Below are 24988 nucleotides of genomic sequence, written 5' to 3' on the forward strand. Positions count from 1 at the left end.
TCTCACTTGTGCCTGTACCTTTCGACCAATTTGAGATAGCCATATCAAAAACTCCTTGCTCTTATTCCGAATACTTCTGGCATTAGTATAAATAAACTGCAATATCATCTTTCCCACAGCTTCCCTTATACCTTGTGCTGTTTAAACCACTACAATGAAGAACTTGGAGAATTAAGTGTTGGGTATTTTTTTTAGCCAAGTTTCAGTTACATAAGTTGAAAAAAAATTCTGATATTTTAACACAAAAACAACTGATATTTTAGTGTTTTGGTTAATTGTGCTCTTATTCTATATAAAGTTATTTAACTAGCTCCCCACCATACCAGCTTTCCATATTTTATGGTCTATTTCCATTTTTAGTTTGCTACCTTCATTCTAATTTTTATATCAGGTTCAATGCCTCTTTCCTTCATAATAAGATCCAAACAAATGATGAATAAAAGTGGAAATAGTGTATATACTTATCTTATACCTTGATTTTATATCAAACCATCTTCCTGTTGCTCCAATTCTAACTGATGACCTACAACTTAAATATAAACTATATATTGCTTCATGACCAAATAACTAAAATACTTCACTGGTTCTAGAGGTTCTTCAACATTCTTCCCGTTCCTACTTATTTATATATTTTTGTCTTTGATTTTCATACCAAATTCATTATATTACAGTGGTCATTCAATTCAGTTAAAGACTTCCAACAACCTACCTAGATGGGATTTATTTAGGACTATACAATTGGAATACAGTAAAAAGCTGACTTGAATATCTCTGATCAAGCTTAATGTCATTTTCTTTCATAATGAGATTGATATACTTGCCAATGTGGACATAAATTTATTTCCTGCATAATAATAAATTATATTACACAAAAAATGTGTTATAAGTTTCTTACAAATCAAATTGCAATACGTTTCAGGCAAAAGTTAAAAACTGCTTTAGGATGTAGTTAAGGTATTAATGCTATTAATTAAGACTATGCAAAGAGACATTTCAGTATGGAACATGTCCATTCTGAATTGCGATGCAGCTCTTACAATGTTGTACCATGTTTAGCATGAAGTGAATCAGGAGTTCTTGAGGCAAACTGGCCCACTCCTCATTCAGAGAAACGATAAGGCTTTTTGTTTTCTAGAGGGGAATTTCAAGCAGCAATGTGTGTGTCTCTATTGTGTCCCAAATATGTTCTATGGGGTTGAGATCTGGGGAGTGTGCTGGCCACTCGATTCAATTAATATCCTCACTCTTCAGAAGTTTCTCCACTGCTCATGTATGCTGTGGTGTGACATTATCATCCAGAAAAATGAATTCTTCACCTACAGCACATGGAACAATCACGCATGATGCTGAACTTTGTTGCAATATTGTTCACGAGTCATAGCCCCTTCTTAAGCACTTGTAGCTCAGTGCATCCATTAAGCATCCACCCCCACAGCATGATCCCAGAACTGCCATATCTATCCCTTTCAAGAACATTCTAGTGATGATAAGCAGTACCACTTTCACACCAGATCAAGTGTCATCTGGAATCATAGGAAAAACTAATACGATTCTCATCTGTAAAGAGTACATTAGCCGAATGGTATCTTGTCAAACTATTACGAATGCAACACCACTGAAAATGTGCTCCACGATGAGCTGTGGATAAAGAGACACAAGACAACAGACCTTTGGATATGTATACCTACTTGTCGCAGACATCTTGCCACAGTTTGTCAAGATATCTGCATACCTATGCTTTAATAGAGCCAACTTGCAAGCTGACCTGGCATGGTATGTTGCTTATGTTTTACAGTTATAACCAAAAATCTGTCTTCATGCACCCTAGTAGAGTGAGGGCAACCTCTTAGCAAATGTCTGGAACACATTCTACTGGTTGAAATGTTGCCCAAACATGGATACAATGATATGTGAGATTCCAAACTCTCTGGGAATATCAGTAATTCTGATATTTCCATGGGAAGAATCATTTGAAAGCTTGAAGAAGGTTTCAAATGATTCTTCCCAGCATGAAATCATCTAGATGATGTCTTTGAGACTTTACAAGACATCCAAATTTGCAACTTTATTCTTTCACGAAAAGAGTGCTTCCATCAAATACAATTCACTTAGCACAGTCTTTTGCCATTTATCCTGTTGAGTGCTACCATGTGAAATCTTTGTGCGCAATACAAAAGTTTGAATGTGTACCTGCTTTCTACTCAAAATCGTCAGTTATACAAACTGTCACAAGAAGATTCGGCAATTGTAATCATCAGAAATAGTGTTCATCCTTAGGTTTTGGACAACAGCATGTATGATGAATAACAGTGAAGATACATTTGTCATAGATGTGGCTATTCAAATAAACTATCGTTTCAGTATGCCCTTCATACTGGAAGATGCCCTTCATCTCATGTACAGGCTATATATTGCAGGGAGAAAACATAAATGAGATGCCACTAGAAAATTTGGTTTAGGACTGAAGAACGAAGCATGAGAAAGATGAAGTTTTGTGTCAAGAAAAATTTCTTTATCAGACAACAACAGCATATAACAAAACTGCATAAACAACTTCAATAGCATAGAAGAAGACTGTACACATGGATTTCAACAAATGGTGAATAAAGAAATCAGGTAGATTATACTGCTGGTAACAGAAGCTAAGAAATGTTATCAAAGCAACAAAACACTACCTGATGATGACCATGGAACATCATGAATTTTTATGGGAAGAAACAAAACATACAGTAATAGAATAAACAAAAAGAATCTGATTAAATCAGCAAGAAAGAAACATGTAAGCCACTTTCAGAAGAGGCTATTCAATTAGCAGAAGAAAATGAAACTTAGGGATACAAAGGAAGTTAGACAGTTAAGTGCAGACTTTCATTCTAGGGAAAGATCAAGAGGCTTATTTATAAAGATACATAAAGTTATAAGAAAGTTTATTCCCAGACTGCAAGAGTAAAAAGTAATTTGGGGAAAGTTTGATGGAAGAAGCAAATGAAAAAAAAATGACAGAAAGCAAATATTAAATATTTGTACAGAAAAGATTTTAATATAATATTTAATAGTGGGGTGTTGTTACAGATCTGGTAGATTGGTTGCTAGTGATGAAAAAATGCATCACCAAATAAAAATGATGGCCAAAAAAAAGAGTAATCATAACAGGAGACTTTAATTATCCAAATATTGATTGAGTAGCAATAAAATCTCATGAGAAGAATGAAACTGAATTTCTTGAGTTGTTATGACACAACTTCCTCAAAGAGCATGACAGAAGGAATTCGAGGTCCAAGAGTATTAGATTTGATTATAGTCTCATAAGGCGTTTCAGTTAAAGATGTAACTATTCTTCCTCTGGTTGGTGACAGTGGTCATGAAGTACTCACTTGGCAATCGGCTAAGATGAAGAATGTTCCATTCAGAAGAAGTTACTATTCTCTATACTCCTCAGTTGGTAATAATTTCCATTCAGGAAATTATTACCAACTGAGGAGTATAGAGAGTTCAGTGCAATGGTATTAGTTGCTGGATGGGAAAAATATCAACAGTGCATGGGAAGCATTTAAAAAATACTCAAATGATGCAGCATCAGAATGTGTCCCGAGAGCTCGAAGAATAAATAGGCTACGAGTCAAATGGATGTGTAATCTTATCAAGCAAGAAATTCGTAAGAAAAGGATGATGTGCAAGCAGTACTATGTAAGGATGATATCAATTATGAAAATAATAAGCAGCATGCCAAAAAAGGTTGCAACTGTTGTATGGAAAGCTAAGTCTGAGTTTGAAAATAAATTGGCTCTGCAAGCTAAAAACAACACGCAAGAATTCTATTGATATGCTGCAAGTAAAAGAAATAATGAATATGAAAGAACTACTGAATACATATAGTGCGAGGATGACAGATGTAGAAGAGACTGTTCAACTAATGAGTGCTCATTTTGCTAAAAACTATCAATCTAGTGTATGCAACATTGAGTTCACTGCTACCTCCTCACTGGATGAAGAAACTCACGTGTATGAAAAGGAAATATTAGGGCTGTTGCACAAACTGAATAAGAATTCAGCAATAGGGACTGATGGGACATCAGCATGGGTGCTAAACGTGTTCAGCTGAACTGGCCTTTTACCAAGCTATACAGGATGTTTCAAAAAGAATGTCCCGATTTGAAAATTGTATATCTCTGCAACCACGAACCACAAATGGAGGGCACACTGAGCATTTGTAATTGTGGTGAGTGAAACTTTAGGCCTTCCTTCATACTTGGTAATTTCAGCGTACAAGGTCGGTGCAAAGACAGATGTATCCAACTAACGACAAATCAGTATTCTGAAGTGTGATGAAGATTTTGGAAAAATTGGTTAGGGCTCACATTCAGAAATGGATTTACAGTGAATGTCTGCTTTGCAATGAACAGCATAGGTTTACTAAGCTAAGGTCATATTTTAGCAACTTGCTCACATTTTATAATAATGTTACCATTGAACCAGACAAGTGTGAATGGATACAACATGATACTTGGGAATTTTGCTAAGGCTTTTGACAGAATACAGCATGGAAGTCTGTTGCATAAATTGGAGATTATGGGTTTTGTTTATAAAATATTAGTATGGATAAGAGGATGACTGACTGACAGATATCAGAAAGTGATATATGGAGAATGTGAGTCTTCAAGATTTAAGGTAACCAGTGGTGTACCACAAGGATCTGTCCTTCATCCTCTGTTATTCAATATGTACATTAATGATATTGGAAAGGATTCCTGATTACCCCTTGCATTTACTGATGATGCAAAGATAAGTAGGGTAATCAGAAATCTTGCTGATATGCAGTACTTGCAGAATGGATGTCATTTCAATGTCAGTACATGTAAAGTCATGACCTTTGGCATAATTAGATATCCAATGTCATATTATATTGGTGGGATTATGCTAGAAGAAACTGATGAGGCTAGGGATCTTGAAGTGTTAGCAGATAGGAAGTTGAAGTAGGGGCCATGTAGCAAAGATTGGAAATACAACTCAAAAGATAATTGCAATGCTGAAATGAACGTCCACATGTAAAGATAAGGATGTCAATTTGCCTCTTTACAAGGTCTTGATAAAATCTCGCTTGGACTATTGTGCGCACACCTGGTCTCCTGATTTCCATTCTGATTCTGAAACAGTGGAGAGAGTACAAAGGCAAGTGTTAAAAATTATATCAGGATTGTGGAATATTGATTATGAAGACAGATTGAGAATTTGTAGACTGTAGACACTAATAAACAGGAGAAAGAGTGATATGATTGAGACTTACAAACTTCCGGAAAGGGTCAAAGGATGTCAGTTTGGGGGATTTTTCATTTTATGGAGGGTAGTAAAAGGACACGAGGGCATCCTTGGAAGCTGAGAATGAATGCCACTAAATAGAGGGTGAAGTGGTGGTGCATGGTTGGAATAGAGTGCCATTGGATGTTGTGTGTGCAAGCATTGTGAATGAATTCAAGAATAAGTATGATAGCTGGTGCACATAGTATGTGCCCCCCCCCTCGTTGAGTCCCTGACTCCCTGGAGGTCTCTCTTAATAGTAATAATGATATTGAAAGAAAGAATTTAATTGAGAAACTTATAATAATGAAAAGTGAAGTGATATGGGTAATGGAACAGCTGTTGAAAGGAACTGATGGATTGTCAGTAGAATTGTTGAGTTGAGAACAGCTAGAGAAAAAGTAGTGAATATATTAATGAAATCAGTCAAGTGATTTGAAAGAAAATATACTCATGTAGAGATTGGAAACATCAGTATTTATATCAATTCCAAAATGGTAAAATCCCAGAGAATGTGAAAATTACCGAACCATGTCATTAATTTTACATGGAAATAAAATTATATTGAAAGTAATCAAATCTAAAAAAAGCTGGAGCCATATGTGAATAGAGAAATGCCAGAAAAACAGGCAGGTTTTAGAGAGATAAAGGAACTAAAGAGGCAAACATGAGATGGATTATGGAAAGAATTAAAGAATACAAGAAAGCATTTTAATAAATAAAATATTTCTGATAAATATTGAAATCAAGAAAGGCTAACTCACTCCAAAACTGTCAAATTTCAGTTTTGGTTTAATTGCAGTCCTTATTCCATCTTCATTCTTTCCCAATCCTTTACCTATTAAAAAACAAAGAACAATTAATCATGTAAACTGTAACAGAAAATCAAAAGTAGTGAAGTCAATATATCAACTGTAATTAAAATTCCAATCATACTGGGCTACTTAAGGGATGATGTGTAGCTTTTCTACAAATAAGGCTCTGTTGAATCTAGCAGAAAACCAAATAATCTCTTCTTAATCTGTTCTCCTCTTAGTGAATCACCTTGCCTAAGTTTCCTTTACTTTGGAACACTCTTCTCCCAGCCATTCTCAGTCTTGTATTGACATTATAGTAGTGCTAAAGGGATGAACTCTGTGACCTCTCCTTTCATGATTGAATAACTATTTCTATTCTTCTCAGATCCAAATACATTCTCTGATTAAATAACAGATATAATTCTAATTGGAATGAAGACCTTCACCTCCTCCATTCCACACCAAACCCTTAATCACTATTCAAACACTAGTTCTCCAACAAGTGTACCAAGGCAGTCTAAATAATAATAATAATAATAATAACAACAATCAGCATATTGCAAGGTTAGAGATGGATTTTATTTCCTGATGTGAGACTCTGCTTACTGGAAGCCTGAAGTACCTTGCAAAATTCCATGTTTAGTCTCTAGAGCGGGGTTTCCAGACTATATAAAAAAATTTTTTTAAATAAATAAAAAAAATATATATATAATTGATAAAAATAGAAAAAAATATCCTTAGCCCACCCATGGAACAAAATGTACTATAGGTGTGCAAATAATCTTTCGTGGGTTCTAACAACATTAAAAAAAATGTTAATAAAATTAAAAAAAAAGCTTAAAATCAACTTTAGCTCCACAACTTCAGCCTATACTACAACTTGCAAAAACTAGAAAAAAGGCACCAACAAATCCAAATTTGATTCTATAAATGGATCAAATGCAGAAAATTTGTCTCATGTCCAAATGGCAGTCAATCTTTCTGGTCCTTTGCTAGGGTCAAAGGGTGTATCCTCTGCCCTTCCATGTTCTTCACACTTCTCCTGATGGCATACCATATTATCATTCAAAGATAGCAGACCTCCTGGCATAATTTTTCTCCTTGAACTTCTGCAGTGACAACAACAGCAAATCACATCACACATTATCAAGAGCAGTTAATGAGAAAGAAATCAGAAATCTGATAGCATGGACACCAACAATTCATCTGATACTGATGGTTCATCCTACAGTTCTAAAAACTTGTGCTCCAGATAATATTAACACCTATCCTATATTGCTTGTTTTAATCAAACTGGCAACAGCATGGAAATAAGTCTATATTAAAGGTGATTTAAATAGGTTGAAAGTGTACTACACACTTATCCTCTCTATGCCTCATGGCACATAAGGCTGAGATCTGTTTCTTCCAAATACCTCTATCCTTGGCTTCTCTCAAGCTCTTCAAGCAAGCCATTCTTTTCTTCATTTTCAGCCAAGTTAATTTAGGCCTGAAACTTTTGCATTTTTCCTTCTGGGATCAATGTCAAAATCACTCTAGAAATCTCTCCACCGTCCATTCTCAGTATGTGTCAACTCCATTTCCATCTGTTTTTTTTTTTATTTTATCGTTGTTGCTTTTTTCGCACAGTCAGCTTATATAAGTCATCATTTGTTATATGCTGGGACCAAAATATTTTCAATATCTCAAGCAAATATTTTGTTTGTAAACTATTTAATTTAGTTCCTGTTTTTTTTTTTTTTTTTTGTTGGCTTCCATGTTTCTGATCCATATAATAATATGGCCTTAAAGCTGCTATTTAAAGATATTTATTTTGGTTTTATTATGATATTTTGATAATACAAAAGCAGTATCTACATTTCCTCCCTACGAATACTATGTTCACTGGACATCTACAGATGCCATATGGTCACTCCGATGCTCGGTGATGTGCCACACCAGGCCTCGCCATGTAGTACTGTTGTTTGCTTTTCTGGCAGCCTCAACTCTCTGAAGATCAGTCACTCCACACACACCATCCATCCATCCATCTCATTGATGGTCTACCCCTGCCTCTTTTATCAGGAACTTTACCTTCTATTACTGTTCTGAGAAGTCCCCCTTCCATCCTTTCTATGTGTCCAAAATATTTTAACTTTCTTCTGTCAATATCCTTAAGGAGCTTTAAATTCTACTGATCTTTTCTAACACCCATTCATTTGTACGCCTTTCAGTATATGATATCCTCAACAGCCTTCTGTAACACCACATCTCAAAAGCAGATATCTGTTTCTTATCTGACTTCTTTAGGTTCCAAGTCTAACATCCATAAGTTGCTGTTGGAAAAATAACTGCATCCAAAATCCTCAACTTTGTTCCCATGGAGATAGATCCATCCAGATTTTAGACAGGTCTCTGACTGTTGTTTTAGCCATTCCTAACCTTTTTCTGACGTCTTCTGAACAGCAATTCTTCACATTAATAATGGATCCCAGGTACTCAAACTTGCTGACTTCCTCAATTCTTTCTCCATTAAGGTACACGTTTCTCAAGAGCTTCTCTGTTTGTATTTCCTTTGAGAACCATAATCTTTGTCTTGCTAGGATTGAGTTGAAGTCCTCTGTTATTACTGATCTTGTTAACTTTGTTACATTTCCTCCCAAATATGTCAAATTCTTAACTTCTTTCTATAACATACTGATTGATTTTATCTCTTTGTAGCATTTAATATTTAGGTTAAGCACTTTTGTTTTAGTCATATTTATTTTAAGACCAACCATTTCATCTGTTTTATACAGGTCTTCTGATTTTGTTTGTACAGAGTGAACCATAAGTCACAAAGGAGTTTAAAATGTGAATAATTTTTATTATTTTTTTTTTATTTATTTTTTTTTTTCAGGTATTCTAAGAAACATTTGGGAAATTAATCATGGAAAAGTTCACAATCCAACAAGCCAAAATCATGCAATTTTATTTTGAAAATAAAATTACACTTGGATAAAGGATTAAACCAAATATATAATTGGTAGCATAGCCAAGTGAAAAAACTTCCATCAACTTATCTCTAATCCAGAGAATTTCAATAATAAGGTGTGACACCTTTTGGCAACCGGTATATGGAAATATGATTTCATTACTTCCACCTTAGTATCACCACCTCTGGGGTCTGGCTTCCACTGATGAGATCTCAATAAAGGTCGAAACCAGTCTGAGTAGTGACCCTTCCCTTAAAGCATAGCATTATACATGTCCGCAAGAAGATGTGCTTTGCATTATGGGATACTAAGGCAAGCGATGAGAAGTTTTACCACCTTTGCCACGAGTTGCCGTCTTGAAAATACTTCAGGCGCAAACTTTGTTTGCTACACTTGGATAAAGGATTAAACCAAATATATAACTGATAAACTCTCAACAATGATGCTACCTGATGTATATAAAGTACCATGTTCTTGTAAATTGTCTTACTATGGACAAACAGGAAGATCTATAAATAAACATTATTTTTTAATTTATCATACTGTTGCTCAAAAATAATGTCTTATGATACATAAGTTAATGATGTCTTATGATACATAAGTGAAATATTTACATAATAAAAAAAGTTATTTTCTGCAGCATACGTGTTACTTTATAGTCATTTACATAATCTGGTTTTTCATAACTAATAAAAAAAATCTCCAGGTTCTGTATTTTATTATCACAAAAAAAAAAATAAATAAATAAAAATAGGCCTGTCTTTCCACATATTATTCACTATTATTCAATTAATTTATAACCAAATTTATAACACATACACAACCTCAAAGTCTGTACATACTTGATAACATAGTCCAGCTACACAATAACTCAGTTTCTCTACAGCAGAGATAATCTACTTGTATATAGGAGTTAATGATTTCATGTTAATTGCCCTAGTATCCCATAATGCAAAGCACATCCTTTTGGGTGTGTATAATGCTAAGAAATTATAGGATACTAATTCAATTAATGTGAAGTCAATTAACCCTTATATACAAGTACTATATTTGCTCGAATATAATTTGTGCTTTTTTCCCCAAAATTAAACATTAAAACAAAACGTGGTGCGAGATATGTGAGGATTTTCAGATACTAAAGTTTTTCAGGAAAAAACTATATTGACGTTTATAATTATATCCTAAGTATTCATTATAATTTATAATTGCTCAAATTATTTATAAAATAAATACATTTAAATTTTAATTATCAACATTATTTACGTGATCAGCAGCTCACAACAGCAATATATTTGAATCTTTAGCAACAATGCTTCCGTAATTAAATTAAAACAAACAGTTTCAATATATTTGAATCTTTAGCAACAATGCTTCCGTAATTAAATTAAAACAAACAGTTTCATTATTGTTTGTTCTTTTATCATTTCAGAATCATATGATCTTTGAGTTTACCATAACTATGAGTTTAAAACTAGCACTGTAACTTGAATGTTTCTCTCTATTCAAGCAAAAATTATCACTAATTTACAAGATTTGAGATACGTTGAACCATCCTTCATGAACGACTAATGAGAAGTGAAAGTGGAGCACAAAACAGACAGCAATGGTATGATGGTAGAGATAGTGCAGCTATGAAGATGTGCATATGTCTGGTATGGTATTAACAAAAGATCGCATGACTTAATGACAAAAGCAAGTCGACGATTCTTGAGCTGAAATGCTGCTTCTCTTCAACCGAATTCCAAAATATCTGAAACTGCCATAACAACATTCACTATCAATTTCTTAAAGTTTTAAACTTTTTCGTGTGTGAGGTATATGCAAAACTTCTTATTTCTTTTATTTTCGTAAAGTAAAATCAGGGGTGCAAGATATATGGTAGTTAATTACGAAAATACTTCACATGCAAACACTGTTTATATTTGAATAAAGGAAAAACCAAGAATATAATTTCTTATCATCTTTAATTTAATTTATAACCAAGTGGAAAAACTTTCAACAACAGCTTACTTTTTTCTTTTTTTCCTCTCCATATGAATTTAACCCACAAAAAGTAGTAAAACTACATACATTAGTACTGTACATTCAAATACAACCATGGCCAGGTTGGGATTTGAACCTACAGCCTATTGGCTGAAGAGCAGATACAGTAGAATCCCCCCCCCACCCCATTTTCAACGGGGATACGTTCCAAGACACCCTGCGGATAACTGAAACCGTGGATAGCACCGAACCCTAAATATACCACGTTTTTACCTATACACAGATAATTATGATAGAGTTTACTTTATAAATTAGGCACAGTAAGAGATTAACAACAATAATAATAAAGCAGAACAATCATAATAATATGCTGTAATAAAAGTTTATGTGAATGGAATCTTAGCGCCCTCAGAATAAGGGTGCTAAAATTTTTATTATTTTTATTTTATGAAGTCGAGAACTTTCACCTTTTTCACTTAAAAGGAAGCACTTTACGGCTTCTCTTTGGCATATCCAAATTGCCAGCATCACTACTACTCTTGCCCAAAGTGCAAGAGTAATATTGCCAGCATCACTACTCTTGCACTTTGGACCATTATTAAGTAAAATAAGGATTACTTGAACATAAGCACTGCAATACCACGACAGTCGATCTGATAACCAAGAACAACTCAGAATGGCGTGCAATTTAAAACTTATGAATTGTCTATTACTAAAAGAAAGAGCCATACGACTTCATTTCGGCGATGTAAAATTACATAGGCAAAGTGGATATTAGATCCAACATTTCAAAGCCGAATGTTTGTGGAAACTATGAAAGTTTCCTAAGTTGATCTGAGAACTTAGGAGAATACAATCCTCAGCATCCCCAGGTAGCCTTGGCTTGCACTACTTGACTTAAGTAGCAAAGCAACTCGGGGATGCCGAGGATTGTATTCTCGCAAGCTCTCAGGTCAACTTATGAAATTTTCGTAGTTTCTACAAACATTCGGCTTTGAAATAATGTTGGATCTAATATCCACTTTGCTGATGTAATTATAAATTGTTTAATTCTGGTATTTTCCATTTAATATTTTTGGACTGAGGTTGACCATGGATAAAGGGAGGGGGACTATGGTATATGCTCTATCCACTTGGTCAACTTAGATTTTACCAAAATACTTAGTAACTTATGAAGCAAAAAAAATACAGTTGCAAAAGTAATCACATGAAATGATATTGGAGGCCTGACATAGTTTGAAAAAGTCCCATGTTTGGTCTCAAAGCAGGGTTTCTGCATTATGGAAATTTTTTTAAAAAAATACAATTAAAATATAAAATAATAAAAATTTGGGAAAAAATAATGTATATGGGCTTACAACATTCTATGGGAATATACATTGCACAAAACAATTAGGGGATATTTTAGTTTCTGTCAGATAATTATAAATTTCTGGAAATAATTACAACTATTGGGTACTTTATACATGAATAAATATTTCTTACTTATGGATAAAGTGTAATTGATGAGATATTGTTTAAATAATCAATATTTATTACAAAATTAACAAATTATACATTTTAGCATGTAATTTTAACAAGAATAACAACAAGAATAGCCAAAAACGCTTTTGTTAATTTTTTATAGGGCGCATGGTCTCCATTGACAGCCAAAACAAAAGAGAAGTACATATTGATTGCATGGGCGAGATATGATCAAACACTTCTTGTGGGATATTTCCCCACCCTTCTGTGAGAGCAATTTCGAGCTCTTGAAGCGATCGTGGTGGCACCAGTCAAGCAGAAACACACCTACCTAAAGCATCCCAGACATGTTCAATTGGTTTACAATCAGCTGAACAGGCAGGCCAGTCCATTCGTTCAATACCTCTTTCCTCAAACCACTCTTGTGCCAAATTTGCACGATGTGGATGAGCATTGTCATCCATAAAAATGAATTCTTGGCCAACTGCAGCAGCATATGGACAAACTACAGGTTCCAAAATCTCATCGCAATACCCTTTGGGCTGTTAAGGAACTGTTTCTGATAAAATAGAGATCAGTATGGCCACTTATACTTATTCCATCCCATACCATCAAACTCCCACCTTGATGTTGGGATCTTTCATGAACAAACTGTGGATTATTTCTTGTTACACTTTCATGCCAGATCAAGTACATCGGTTATCGGGTTGCAGACTGAACCTGGACTCGTCACTAAAAAGTACACGAGCCCAATCCTCATTTGTCCAATTGCGGTGTTCCTATGCCCAAATTCTTCAGGCTCTTTTGTGATTTGCAGTAAGTGGAATGCAAACCACTGGTTTTGAGCATATAAACCTATGGCATGAAGACGATTTCAAACATTTCCTGTCTCCAGAAAACGATTCCAAAGTTGCAAAATTACGCTTTGAGATACACAACACGTTTTAGCGACAACTTGCTACGTTTGTGCAGCTCTAATTGACCAATGGCTTAGAGAGCAATTGGTCGATTAGAAGAGTTGGAATCGTTTGGAATTGTTTTCTGGAGACGGGAAATGGGATATCATGTTGCTCTGCCATTTTTAACAAAATGGCAATGGGTGGAAGGTGACATGAGTTTACAATTGAAGTGATAATTATGCACTGTGGAAGTGAGTGCAACAAGCCACGCTTTTATACTCCCCACATGCTAACATGGCTAAGACACATACAAGTCTTAACATGATTTTGTATGCAGTTGCATGTTCTACACTGTTGTATACTAAGAATATTTTAAAATAAATGTGTTACATCTGTAAATTATTTTTATAACTTTATAATTTACAAGAAAACCAAAATATCTCCTAATTGTTTTGAGCAGTATATATAAACATAATAATAGACATATGTACTATAATAATACATAATACAGTCATAAAAGAGACACTCAAGAATAGACTACAACTGTATGTCTAGGTTGATTATCCAGTCAACTGCACTTGGTGTAGAATGGATGAAGTCCAACAGGTTTCCATCGTATGCATGTTGGGCACATTCTACTGTAATATGATTAATTGTCTGGCGAGGTGATCGACAGTAGCATCTAGGTGAGGCAATCATGCTCCATTTGTAAAGGTGGCCTGCATCTGCCATGATTGGTGCAGATTCTGTTAAGGGTAGACCAAGTTTTCTGAGATAGGTCAAAACCCGAAGGCATCTGTGTTGGGTCCACTAATTCATTAAAGTCCCCTGTTGAAGTGTTACACCAGGACTCTTTCCACTTCTCCTTCATGTAAAACTTGCCTCCACAATATTTTTCGCTGTTTAGAGGGTGCCTTGACTTTAGCGTATTTGTTTCGAGGGGGTGGGATGTCTTTGTGGATTGGTAGATCTTGGATTTCTATAATTTTGCTGTATTCATGTTGAAGAAAGTTGGATCTGCAGATGTGTAGAGGTGGGATGTTGCTTAGCACTGGGAGCGAGTAAGTTGGAGTTGATTTCAGTTCCAGAAATAAAGCACAGTGGTGTTAAGCTGAGCATAACCAAGTACACATGGGCACTGTTCAGCCATATGGGTGAGCAGTATTCAGCTGCAGAGTAAACGAGACCAAGAGCAGTGCAGCGAAGCATCGTTGCTGAGATACCCCAAGTTGTTTGTTCTGCATAGTTTTTGTAGTATATTGTTTCGTGTTTTTAGCTTGGATGCTGTGTTAATGAGATGTGGTTTAAAAGATAGAGTTCGATCCAAAGTGACAACCAAATATTTTGGGAATCTGTTGTAGCATAGCAGTTTGTGGTTGAAGTAGACCATCAGTTAGCATGGTTACTGTTCAGGTGGAAGCATAAAACTTGTATTTTGCTAGGATTCGGGCATAATCTCCATTTGCAGAAGTATTCATCTAGGGCTGCAAGGTCATTTGTTAGTATACTTTCCATTGTAGTAAAGTTGGTGTGTCTGGTGGCTAGAGCAATGTCATCAGTGTAGCAAAACTTCTTGGAAGCTGTATTAGGTAAATCTGTGATGTATAAATTAAAAAGGAGGGGAGCCAGAACTGACCCTTGTGGAGATATGATGCCACTACATTCCAAAACATATTATATGTAAATTGCATATGCTTCAGCTCAGTTAAATAGCACTCATGCTATTTAAAGAAGATGAACTTAAACAAGCAATGCAGATTATTACAGAATAATCAGTTCTTCTTTTTTCCCTTTAGACTCCTGTTAGACTTGAACCTGTCAGGCCCACCTAAGTTGACTGTAGAAACCTAAATACAGTGGTATCTCGCTAATCCGAACCTCTTTAGTCCGAATCCTCCAGTAATCCCAAGTGTGTTTTGAAAGAAAAAAAAAAGTTTTATTTATTATGTATTATTTTGTGTGCTATTATTTTTATTTAATAATTAATATTTTAGCTATTAATATTTATTTCTTATTATTACAATACAGTATAACTACGGTGATACACAAAAAGAGGAAATTCAAAATGTGCATAATTTGGTTAAAAATATAAATTCAGATGTTGAAATTTCACAAAGAGATATTATGGAATGGATTACAGGTAGAACCCAAAAGTGAATTTGAAATCAAATCAGATGCTGAAATTATAAATATGACGCTAATGCTACAGAATGAATTAGAAGATGATGATGACGATAAAGAACTCAAAGAAAAAAAGTAAAACATCAAGAGGCAGTTGACAGTTTTAATATGCGTATAGAATGGGCTAAGCAGAATGATACGCCATTCCACAAAAATTTTATTGCTAATACAGCTCCGAGAAGACGCATTTGAAAAGTTTAGCTTCCAAGAAGCTAAAGAAAGTCAGTGACTTTTTTTGCAAAGAAATAAAAAACTTTTTTTGTGTTGTGTACAAGGAAGTGATATTTTTACCTCAATTAAGTTATGTACTGAACTATGCAATTTTATTAAATCATACATACAAACTAAATTTTTTACTAAAATAAACTTGTGTACTGAATTATTTTTTAAGTTTTACATTACAGTATAGTAGCTTTTTTTTCTATCAGATCAGATACTTCATTTATTTACAGAATTAAGTTGATGTACCATTAGAATCTCATTATTTTTGTCTTAGACGCTAGTTATTGTTGTCTCTTTGGAGGAAAATTCGCTAATCCGAACAAGAACGGTTTTTATTAGTTCGGATTAGTGAGATACCACTGTACTGCTATGATAGGATGGTTACTTATATTTGCATAGTCTGCTATTATCTATCAACTGCATGTATAGATGGCTGATTTTACTGAAAAACCTATAAAAATTCAATATAGCCTCCTTTCTGAAAGGAACTAAAGCCTCTTTCCACTCCATGGTAACCTTATCAGAGATCAGACTTAAGTTAAACAGCCACTGTAAGAGGCACTGACAATTCATTTGCACATTCACATAATATCCAAACTGATATTCCATCCAAACCCAGTATCTGCACTTAAATTCTGCAATGTCCTAAATATCCGATTCATTAACCTCAATTTTCGTATGAGTTATTGCTCAATAATACATAGTAATATCGTAACTTGGGTGATTTGTGAAAAGTGGTCAGTAAGTAACTCATACTCACTCTACTATTATATCTGACTCAGTCACCTCGCTAACATCAGCGCCTGCTAAAGTTATCCTTCCTAAGTCATTCTTCTTTTCTCTTCACTTGCCATGTAGCAAAAGAAATCTCTGGAATTTCCCTTGACCTGCTTGGCTAAGTTCTTCTCATAATCTGATTTAGCCTTCCTTATTAAGCCTATAACCTTTCTAGCATAAGCTTTGTACTGCTCAAGAATTAACTAATCACCTTTCTCCTTGTAAATCCTCCATAACATTTTTTTTTTTTACAAATCACACTTAATACTACTACTCATCTAATGCCTACCATATTTATCTTCCAAACTATGGGAATAAATTCCAATGTTGCTTCTTACAGATAACCGTTGACTATCTCCAGGGGAGAATGCTGGTCTTGAAATTCATGCTTGCTCTTGTTATCATTCAGGGAGTGAGAAGTGTGATTGAAGTCTGATTAATGGAATAATAAATTACTGACCATTTAAAGCTATATATTTAGAAATTTATGTACATTTAATCATACAAATACAACATTTATTTTACAAATGATATTCTATCTTTTTCAATTTAGCCCTTGAATACAAATTCTACCCTACGGTTCTTCTTTATGAACTAGTCAATAACATCGTCATAAAAAGTTAGTTGTAACTTAATTTTCCCAAGCACAGTTGTAAAGGCTGGCTGAAGCTCACTGGCTAGAGCTATGTTGACTGCATATGGCCTGTATTTAAGCAACGGAGTGAGACAACATGAAATTGCTATGCGCGTGCATGAAATCACAGTGCTACTGTGAGGACCTGGAAGTGCCTACAACCATGCAAGCCAAGGTAGCTTTGACCAGAAGAGCAAGCATCGGCCTTCAATACACAATGCAAAGCTCAATTATTGCCGCGCATGCTGAAGACTTCTTTTATCTACAAAAATAAAAGCCTAAATGGAATGCTTATAAATGCATGCATTTATTAACAAATAAATATTACTTCTTTCTCAATTAATGAGCATGGAGAATTTGCCCCTGACTATCTTCCATGCACTGCTAACATCTTTCCATACAATTTCTTATGCCATGAGACAGTGTAAGTTACCTCTGAAGCTTGTTTTATAATCACCTACCCTGTACTTCTGTATATACCCCTTAAGAGAAAAATCCACAAATTTTGCAACCTCCCAAGTCAACATTACAGTGCTGACTTAGGAGGCTGCATCACCTCTCACCAATCAAAGGTAACGTGGACAACTTACTTATGAACAGATCTTCTGAACCTATGACCAGAATCAACACTCAGACTATGAGTACCTTAATTTATATGATGTTTCAAGTAATTATCTCTTAGAAGGTGTATGAATTCCATTTCCTTCTTGCCACGTGATCTTTCCTCTTTCCAGTCAATATTCTCCATAGTTAAAATCCTCCATAATAATTACTCAACCTGCACTCATTGCGCTAATTTGCAGATGCTTGTCTTCCACATCATCCCCTTGGACCCTCACCCCCGGCCTATAGTAGCAACCAACTGTATATTGTTCCGCTGGCCACTATTTCACACCAAATTGCCTCAAATGAACTACCATTCTCACCCCTGTCTTCTTGATATTCTACTTTTTTGGCTACAGTTCTTCAGCTATCATCAGCAGTACTCCTCCCCAAAAATACTACACTCATCACATTTAATTCAAGTAATCACATCTGTTATCAGCCAAATTTCACTAATGCCTATAACTTTTGTCAAGATTGAAATGACTAATACCCAAAACTCTTCCCTCTTATATTTGAATGCATATTGCATTAGTATACAAAAACTGTAGACTCACTTAAGTTCTCATACCACCTTTAACCTTATATACATTCTAGTAGTTTCAGTATTCACAATAGCCAATTCACAAAATTATTCCATGATAAATGACCACCTAAAACACATTCTCTACATAAGCCTCTACCTCCCACTCTCAACCTTATCAATTCTAGTTCCCCAACCCATATACTTCAACTTCAAACATCAACATATTCCAGATCTCTTTACCTACACATTCTTGGAATCATATTCATTATTACTGTTCTTCTATTTAACTCATAGTAATCAAAAAACAAGGCAGCACACTCACTTTAACATTTTTCTTCTTCACAACATCACACTGTTCTTAAATCTCTTACCACAACAGAATTAATACTATAGCTCGGGTCATTTGTCCCCACCATCATGATCATCTCTTCTACATCATGCCCTCTCTTTATTGATAAAGTCACCCTCTCTATCCAGACAAGCACTCATCAGGCATTCTACTCTCCATATCTATCTGTAATCAGTGAATCACTATGTGATATACCACTCAAGGGGGAACATGGAAGGTGCCTCCTAGTAGAATGTGTGATTTATGCATTCAGGCATTCCCTGGGCAACAGTGTTAACACCAGCTGATCCTTCCACTCCAGAAGCAACTTTTATGCATTTATTGTGCTTAGGGCTTTTAATCTAATCTATTTAAAATTACTCTCAGAAGATGGGACAAGATTTTATCAGAACCTAAAATGATTATAATTTCTGTGAATATAGAGGGTCTATCAATACATAAAGAACTCTTGCGTAAACTTTGTCAAGAACTAAATTGTGATATATTATGTATACAGGAAGCACACAGAGACATAAACCAATGATGTCTGAAATGTCGGTAGTGCCATTTTCATTAGACCAGACCGTTAGATCCTCACAACATCTATTACAGAGGAGAATGACAGAGATAATTGCCACAGAATTGAGTAATTCTTCATATATTCCATTTACAAACCTCCAAATGTAGCTTTCTCTCTCTCTTGCCAATCTTAACAGGCAGAAAGTGTCTTTCTTTATTGGTGACTTTAATAACCACAGTAGTGTCTGGGGTTACCCACAAGATGACACAAATGGAGAGGTGTGTTGGAATGGGCTGAATCATACAGGCTATCCCTTATCCATGATAGTATACATTCTCCTTCTTTTACAGCAGATATAGCAGGGCTATAACTCAGATCTCATCTTTGTGAGTGAGAGGGTAATCTACCAGTATGTAAAAGCTGTTTGTATGCCTATTCCAAATTCACATCGACCTATAATGTGTCAACTACTAGCAGTGATTCGACCACAAATTGTTTGCTTTAGACAAAGGACAACAGGTTGTTACATCCATATCTTAAGCAAAACAGGAATGTTCAATGGATAAAGTTAACGAATGAAACAGATATGAGAAGGAGTAGCCAAAATGCTTGAAGGCTACCTAGATGCCTCAGCAATGACCCAAACAAAACTTCGACACATTCTAATGTCTCAGCAAATCAAATAGCACACCAACTTCTTAAAAGTGGCAAACCTATAAATCGGTTTGAATACAAAAGACAGAATTTCAGAGGGAATATGGAAAAGAAACAAATATTTTCTCAAAACCTCTTATAATAGGAAAACTTAATACAGCAATTAAAATTTGTAAGAAAGGAAAAGCAGCAGGTCTGGATGAAATTTGTATTGAGCAAATCAAGGAATTTGGTCCTGCAACCAAAGACTGGATGCTAAATTTGTTCAACAATTGTATTAATACCTACAAAATACTCAAAGTCTGGAGAAGTTATTGCAGTTATCAAACTAGGAAAATATGCAAGTGATCCAAAAATTATAGACCTATTTTTCTATTGTTTCATCTACATAAGATTCTTGAGTGAATGATCCCCAAAAAACTAATGAGAATAATTGATCCACACCTAATTTCTGAACAAGCTGGCTTTCAAGCTGGGAAAAGTTGTACTTCAACTAACACAATATACTGAAGATGGTTTTCAGAAAGGGAAAAATAACAGGGGTAGTTTTCATAGACTTAACTGCTGCTTACAATACGGTAAACCACCGCATCTTGTTAAGTAAACTGTATAAAATGATGAAAGATTATAAGGTAACTCAACTAGTTAGATGCCTTCTTCAGAATCGAAGATATTTTTTTGAATTTCAAGGACAACATAATCATTGGAGGATTCAGAAGAACTGCCTCCCTCAAGGCAGTGTTCTAGCCCCGATGCTTTTTAACATCTAAATGACCAGCCTCTCCCTAAAGATGCAATAAGTTTTATCTATGCTGATGATTGCCACTCAGGCAGATAATTTTGAGTGTGCTTAGCCCTTACAACAGTGAAAACCAGTAATCAAAACAAAGCAGCACACTCACTTTGACATTTTTCTTCTTCACAATATCACACTGTTCTTAAATCTCTTACCACAACAGGATTAATACTATAGTTGAGACCTAATCCCCTAAAAACCCAAGTCTGTGCTTTCCATTTAAAGAATAAACAAGGGGTAACTTTTTAGGGGTAACTTTAGACCATGCTCACTTATGAAAGACATTGTATAAATACAAAACATAAAGTAACTACAAAGAACAGTATTCTCGGGAAACTATCTGGCACTACCTGGGGAGCACAAGCTCAAACAATAAAGGCCACTGCCTTGGTTCTATGTAACTCAGCTGCAGAATACGCATGCCTTGTCTGGTACAGATCCTGCTTAGCATGACAGGATCTATACCAGAATGTTGCCTTAAATGAGACATGTAGACTTATTACTGGTTATTTGAGACCGACGCCTTGTGAAAAAATCTATTGTTTAGCTGGCATAGCACCTCCAGATATTAGACGGGAGATGGCAGCTAGAAACAATAGGCGAAGTCAACCGTGTCTATATACTATCCTCTATTTGAATATCAACCTGCCCATCAATAGTTAAAATCCAGGAAAAGTTTTCTTCATAGCACTGAAAGCCTTACTGAACCACTCCAAAAATCAAGATGAGCTTCATGGAAGACAAGAAACAATCACCTTACAGATTGGGTTGTACCATCTGAAAGTCTTCCACCAGGCCACAGAGAAAACTGGACTATTTGGAAAGCTTTAAATAGGCTGTGATGCAGCATTGGAAGATCCAAGGATAATGTAATAAAGTGTAAACTCTCATGTGAATCATCCCTATGTGAATGTGGGGAGGAGCAAACTATGGTTCACCTCTTGAACTGTTGGTTATGTCCCTTTAATTGTACAATGGACGATTTGGTTAAAGCGACACCTAATGCTTGTGCTCTGACCAAAGTCTGGGAAGCAAAAATTTAATGGACCTTCTAGTGTACTTTTACTTAGCGTATTTATGATGTAAATTGTGTTGTTTTTCCTTTCTTTTTAATTCCAATATATAATCAATTATATATTTGATTTAATCTTTATCCAAGTGTAAGCAAACAAAGTTTGCGCCTGAAGTATTTTCAGGACTGGGGGCAACTCATGGCAAAGGTGGTATTGACTTCTCATCACTTGCTTTAGTATCCCATAATGCAAAGCACAGCACCTTGTGGACATATATAATGATATGCATTAAGGAAAGGGTCACTACCCAGACTGGTTTCAACCTTTATTGAGGTCTCATCAGTGGGAGCCAGACCCAGAGGTGGTGATACTAAGGTGGAAGTAATGGAGAAGTCATATTTCCATATACTGGTTGCCAAAAGGTGTCCCACCTTATTATTAAAGTTCTCTGGATTAGAGATAAATTGATGGAAGTTTTTTTCACTTGGCTATGCAATTGCTAACAAACCAATTATATATTTGGTTTGATCCTTTATCCAAGTGTAAGCAAACAAAGTTTGAGCCTGAAGCATTTTCAAGACTGGGGAAACTCGTGGCAAAGGTGGTATAACTTCTCATCACTTGCCTTAGTATCCCATAATGCAAAGCATTATGGGATACCAAGGACATCTCCTTGCGGACATGTATAATGCTATGCATTAAGAGAAGGGTCACTACTCAGACCGGTTACGAGCTTTATTGAGGTCTCATCAGTGGAAGCCTGACTCACTATATGGAAATATGACTTTTCCATTACTTCCACCTTAGCATCACCACCTCTGGGTCTGGCTCCCACTGATGAGACCTCAATAAAGGTGAAATGATGTTCACCAGGAGCAGGTACAGTAGATAATCCATATGTATTATCCTTTAATATAGAACTGCAAGAATCATGTGAAGAATAAGCAAGAGGCGATACAGGACGTTACCCACCAAATGACAAGGCACCAAGTTTGATGTCAGTTGTATTCGAATAATATTACATAATGCAGATACCTTGGATGGCATAGAACACCCACAGAATCAAAGTTTTTATTTTCCAAAAGGTTTCCACAAGTGTATGTGGATGAGTTGGTACCAATAATATCTGCCTTAATTCACTACCATCCAATATTACTTCCTTACTAATATCTTCAAATAAAGATGACAACAGATCTCTGATCCCAAGAAATGCTCTCAACATTATGACTTAAGTTACCAATAGATCTTTTACAAAGTTCTCTCTTTTTCCTCCTTATCTACAGCAATAGTGCTCTACTTGGTTGTCATTCAACACTATTTGATAAACACTGATGAGTGCACAAAGACTCTTGATTAATCAAGAATCTTTGTGCACTCAGTGTTCTGATCTTGTGCAGGCCTTATTGCACAAAATCAGAAACACCCAAGTTTCTGCTTATGGCCTCAAACGATTAATCATGAGGCTTTCAGCTGCTTTTAAAAGCTTGTCTTGTACAAGGTTAACTTCACCATAAATTAAATTAAAGATGCCAAGAAATTATATTTTTGGTTTAATCCTTTATCCAAGTGTAAGTAAACAATGTTTGGGTGTGAAGTAGCTTCACAACTGGGCTACTTGTATACAGAAGCTAATGACTTCATATCAATTGCCTTATTCTCCCATAATGCAAAGCAAACACCTTTCAGATATGTATAACTACCCAGACCAGTTTCAACCTTTATACTTCATGCTTATATACTTCAAACTAATATACTTCATTCACAAACATTGTTTGCTTACACTTGGATAAAGGATTAAACCAAGAATACAAATTTCGCTTTGGCAGCTTTAATTTATAATATAATCAAGTGAAAAAACTTACAAACTTTCAACATTAACTTCACCATTGTACAAGATGATTGCAACTGCTTTCAGATCAATAAATGCTATATGTTATAGCTATGTCAGACTAGAGCATACGGGATTGGATGTTAGATTAGTGCATAGGATCAGAGATTGGCTATTGGATAGTGTATCAGCAAGTTATGGGGGGGGGGGCAATATCCCGGAAGAGAAAAGTCACTAGTGGTGTGCCTTTGGGATCTGTTTTAGGACCACTGCTATTTAACCTGTATGTTAATGATATTGGTGAAGACCTGGATGGAGATATTCAGTTGTTTGCAGATGGTATAAAGTTGGGACAATTATGAACAGTAGAGCAGATGTTATGGCATTGAAAGAAGACTTAAACAGATTGAATAAGCATGGGAGTGGGGGATGCCTGCCAGTTCAATGTTCCAAAATGTGAGATTTTAAAATTTGGGAAACAAAGATGGGATGTAGAATTTACAATTGGTAGGGATATATTGTTGAAGATGTAGGAAATAAGAGATCTTGGGGTGATGATGAATAAGGATCTAAAATTTAGAGGATGCATTGTCAAAATTATTATTATTATTATTATTCAGGCCTCCATGGAGTCAAAAGACTCATCGTGGGAGGTCCTTCCTAAGAACAAAGTCTGTCAAGTCTCATCGAGGGGGAGGTCCCCCCCCCTAAGAAACACAAAGTCTATCATACCACTCTTTAAACTCATTGACAGTTCTCGCTCCCACCACTCCATCAGGCAAGGCATTCCACGGTTCAACCACCCTCCACGCAAAGAAACCACTCCTTACTCTCTTGCTCACAGTTTCCTTTCGTAACTTCCAGGGATGGCCTCTTGTCATCATTCCTTCCCGCTGTTCAACCAAGCGAAAGAACTCCCCAGTTTCAACCCTGTAACCACCTCTCAACAGTTTAAAAGTCTCAATCATATCACCTCTCCTTCTTCTATCCACCAAACTCTGCAGTCCACATTCCCTCAGCCGATCCTCATAACTATCCTTGTACAGTCCTGAAACCATCTTTGTCATCCGTCTTTGTATCCTTTCCACAGTTAATTTATCCCCTTCAAATCCTGGGGACCAAATCTGAGAACAATAGTCCAAGTGTATCATGTTGGAGGCTTAATGGATTTTTTACAACACTCAAAAAGAATTAAAATAGAAAGAATTAAAATAGAATTAAAATACAGCATGGGTCCATGCTCCATCACAGCAAATTCAAGAAAGAGAGACTTTTCTTAGAAGCAGCAGCAGCTCTCAGAAACCAACCAAATCTTAATAAATACGGTTGCATTAAGCTTCCGAAGATTTGGGAAACACTCATCACCAGAGGTCCCACCTTACATTCCAGGCCACCTACTACCGCCCTTAGAGGGCGCTCCACCTAGTTAGGACTTTAGTATCACCCACGTGGTTGGGCTTAGTATTGTAAGATTTGTGTGTGCATGTTACATTAATTGTTTTTGTAATCCCCGT

At 35.6% G+C, this 24988-nt stretch overlaps 1 protein-coding gene across 1 annotated transcript in view; it reads right to left on the minus strand.

The window, feature by feature from the left end:
• LOC150101318 (G patch domain-containing protein 4) overlaps positions 1–24988 on the minus strand; it is a 90608-nt gene that overhangs the window by 51851 nt on the left and 13769 nt on the right. The window contains exon 2 of the mRNA XM_090400887.1: positions 6060–6133. Coding sequence (XP_090257013.1) covers positions 6060–6133 — 74 coding nt within the window. The remainder of the gene's footprint in view (positions 1–6059; positions 6134–24988) is intronic.

This window comes from Typopeltis vanoorti, chromosome 11 (genome assembly GCF_054136105.1).
Source record: "Typopeltis vanoorti isolate ZY-2024b chromosome 11, IOZ_Tvanoo_1.0, whole genome shotgun sequence".
NCBI lineage: Eukaryota > Metazoa > Arthropoda > Arachnida > Uropygi > Thelyphonidae > Typopeltis > Typopeltis vanoorti.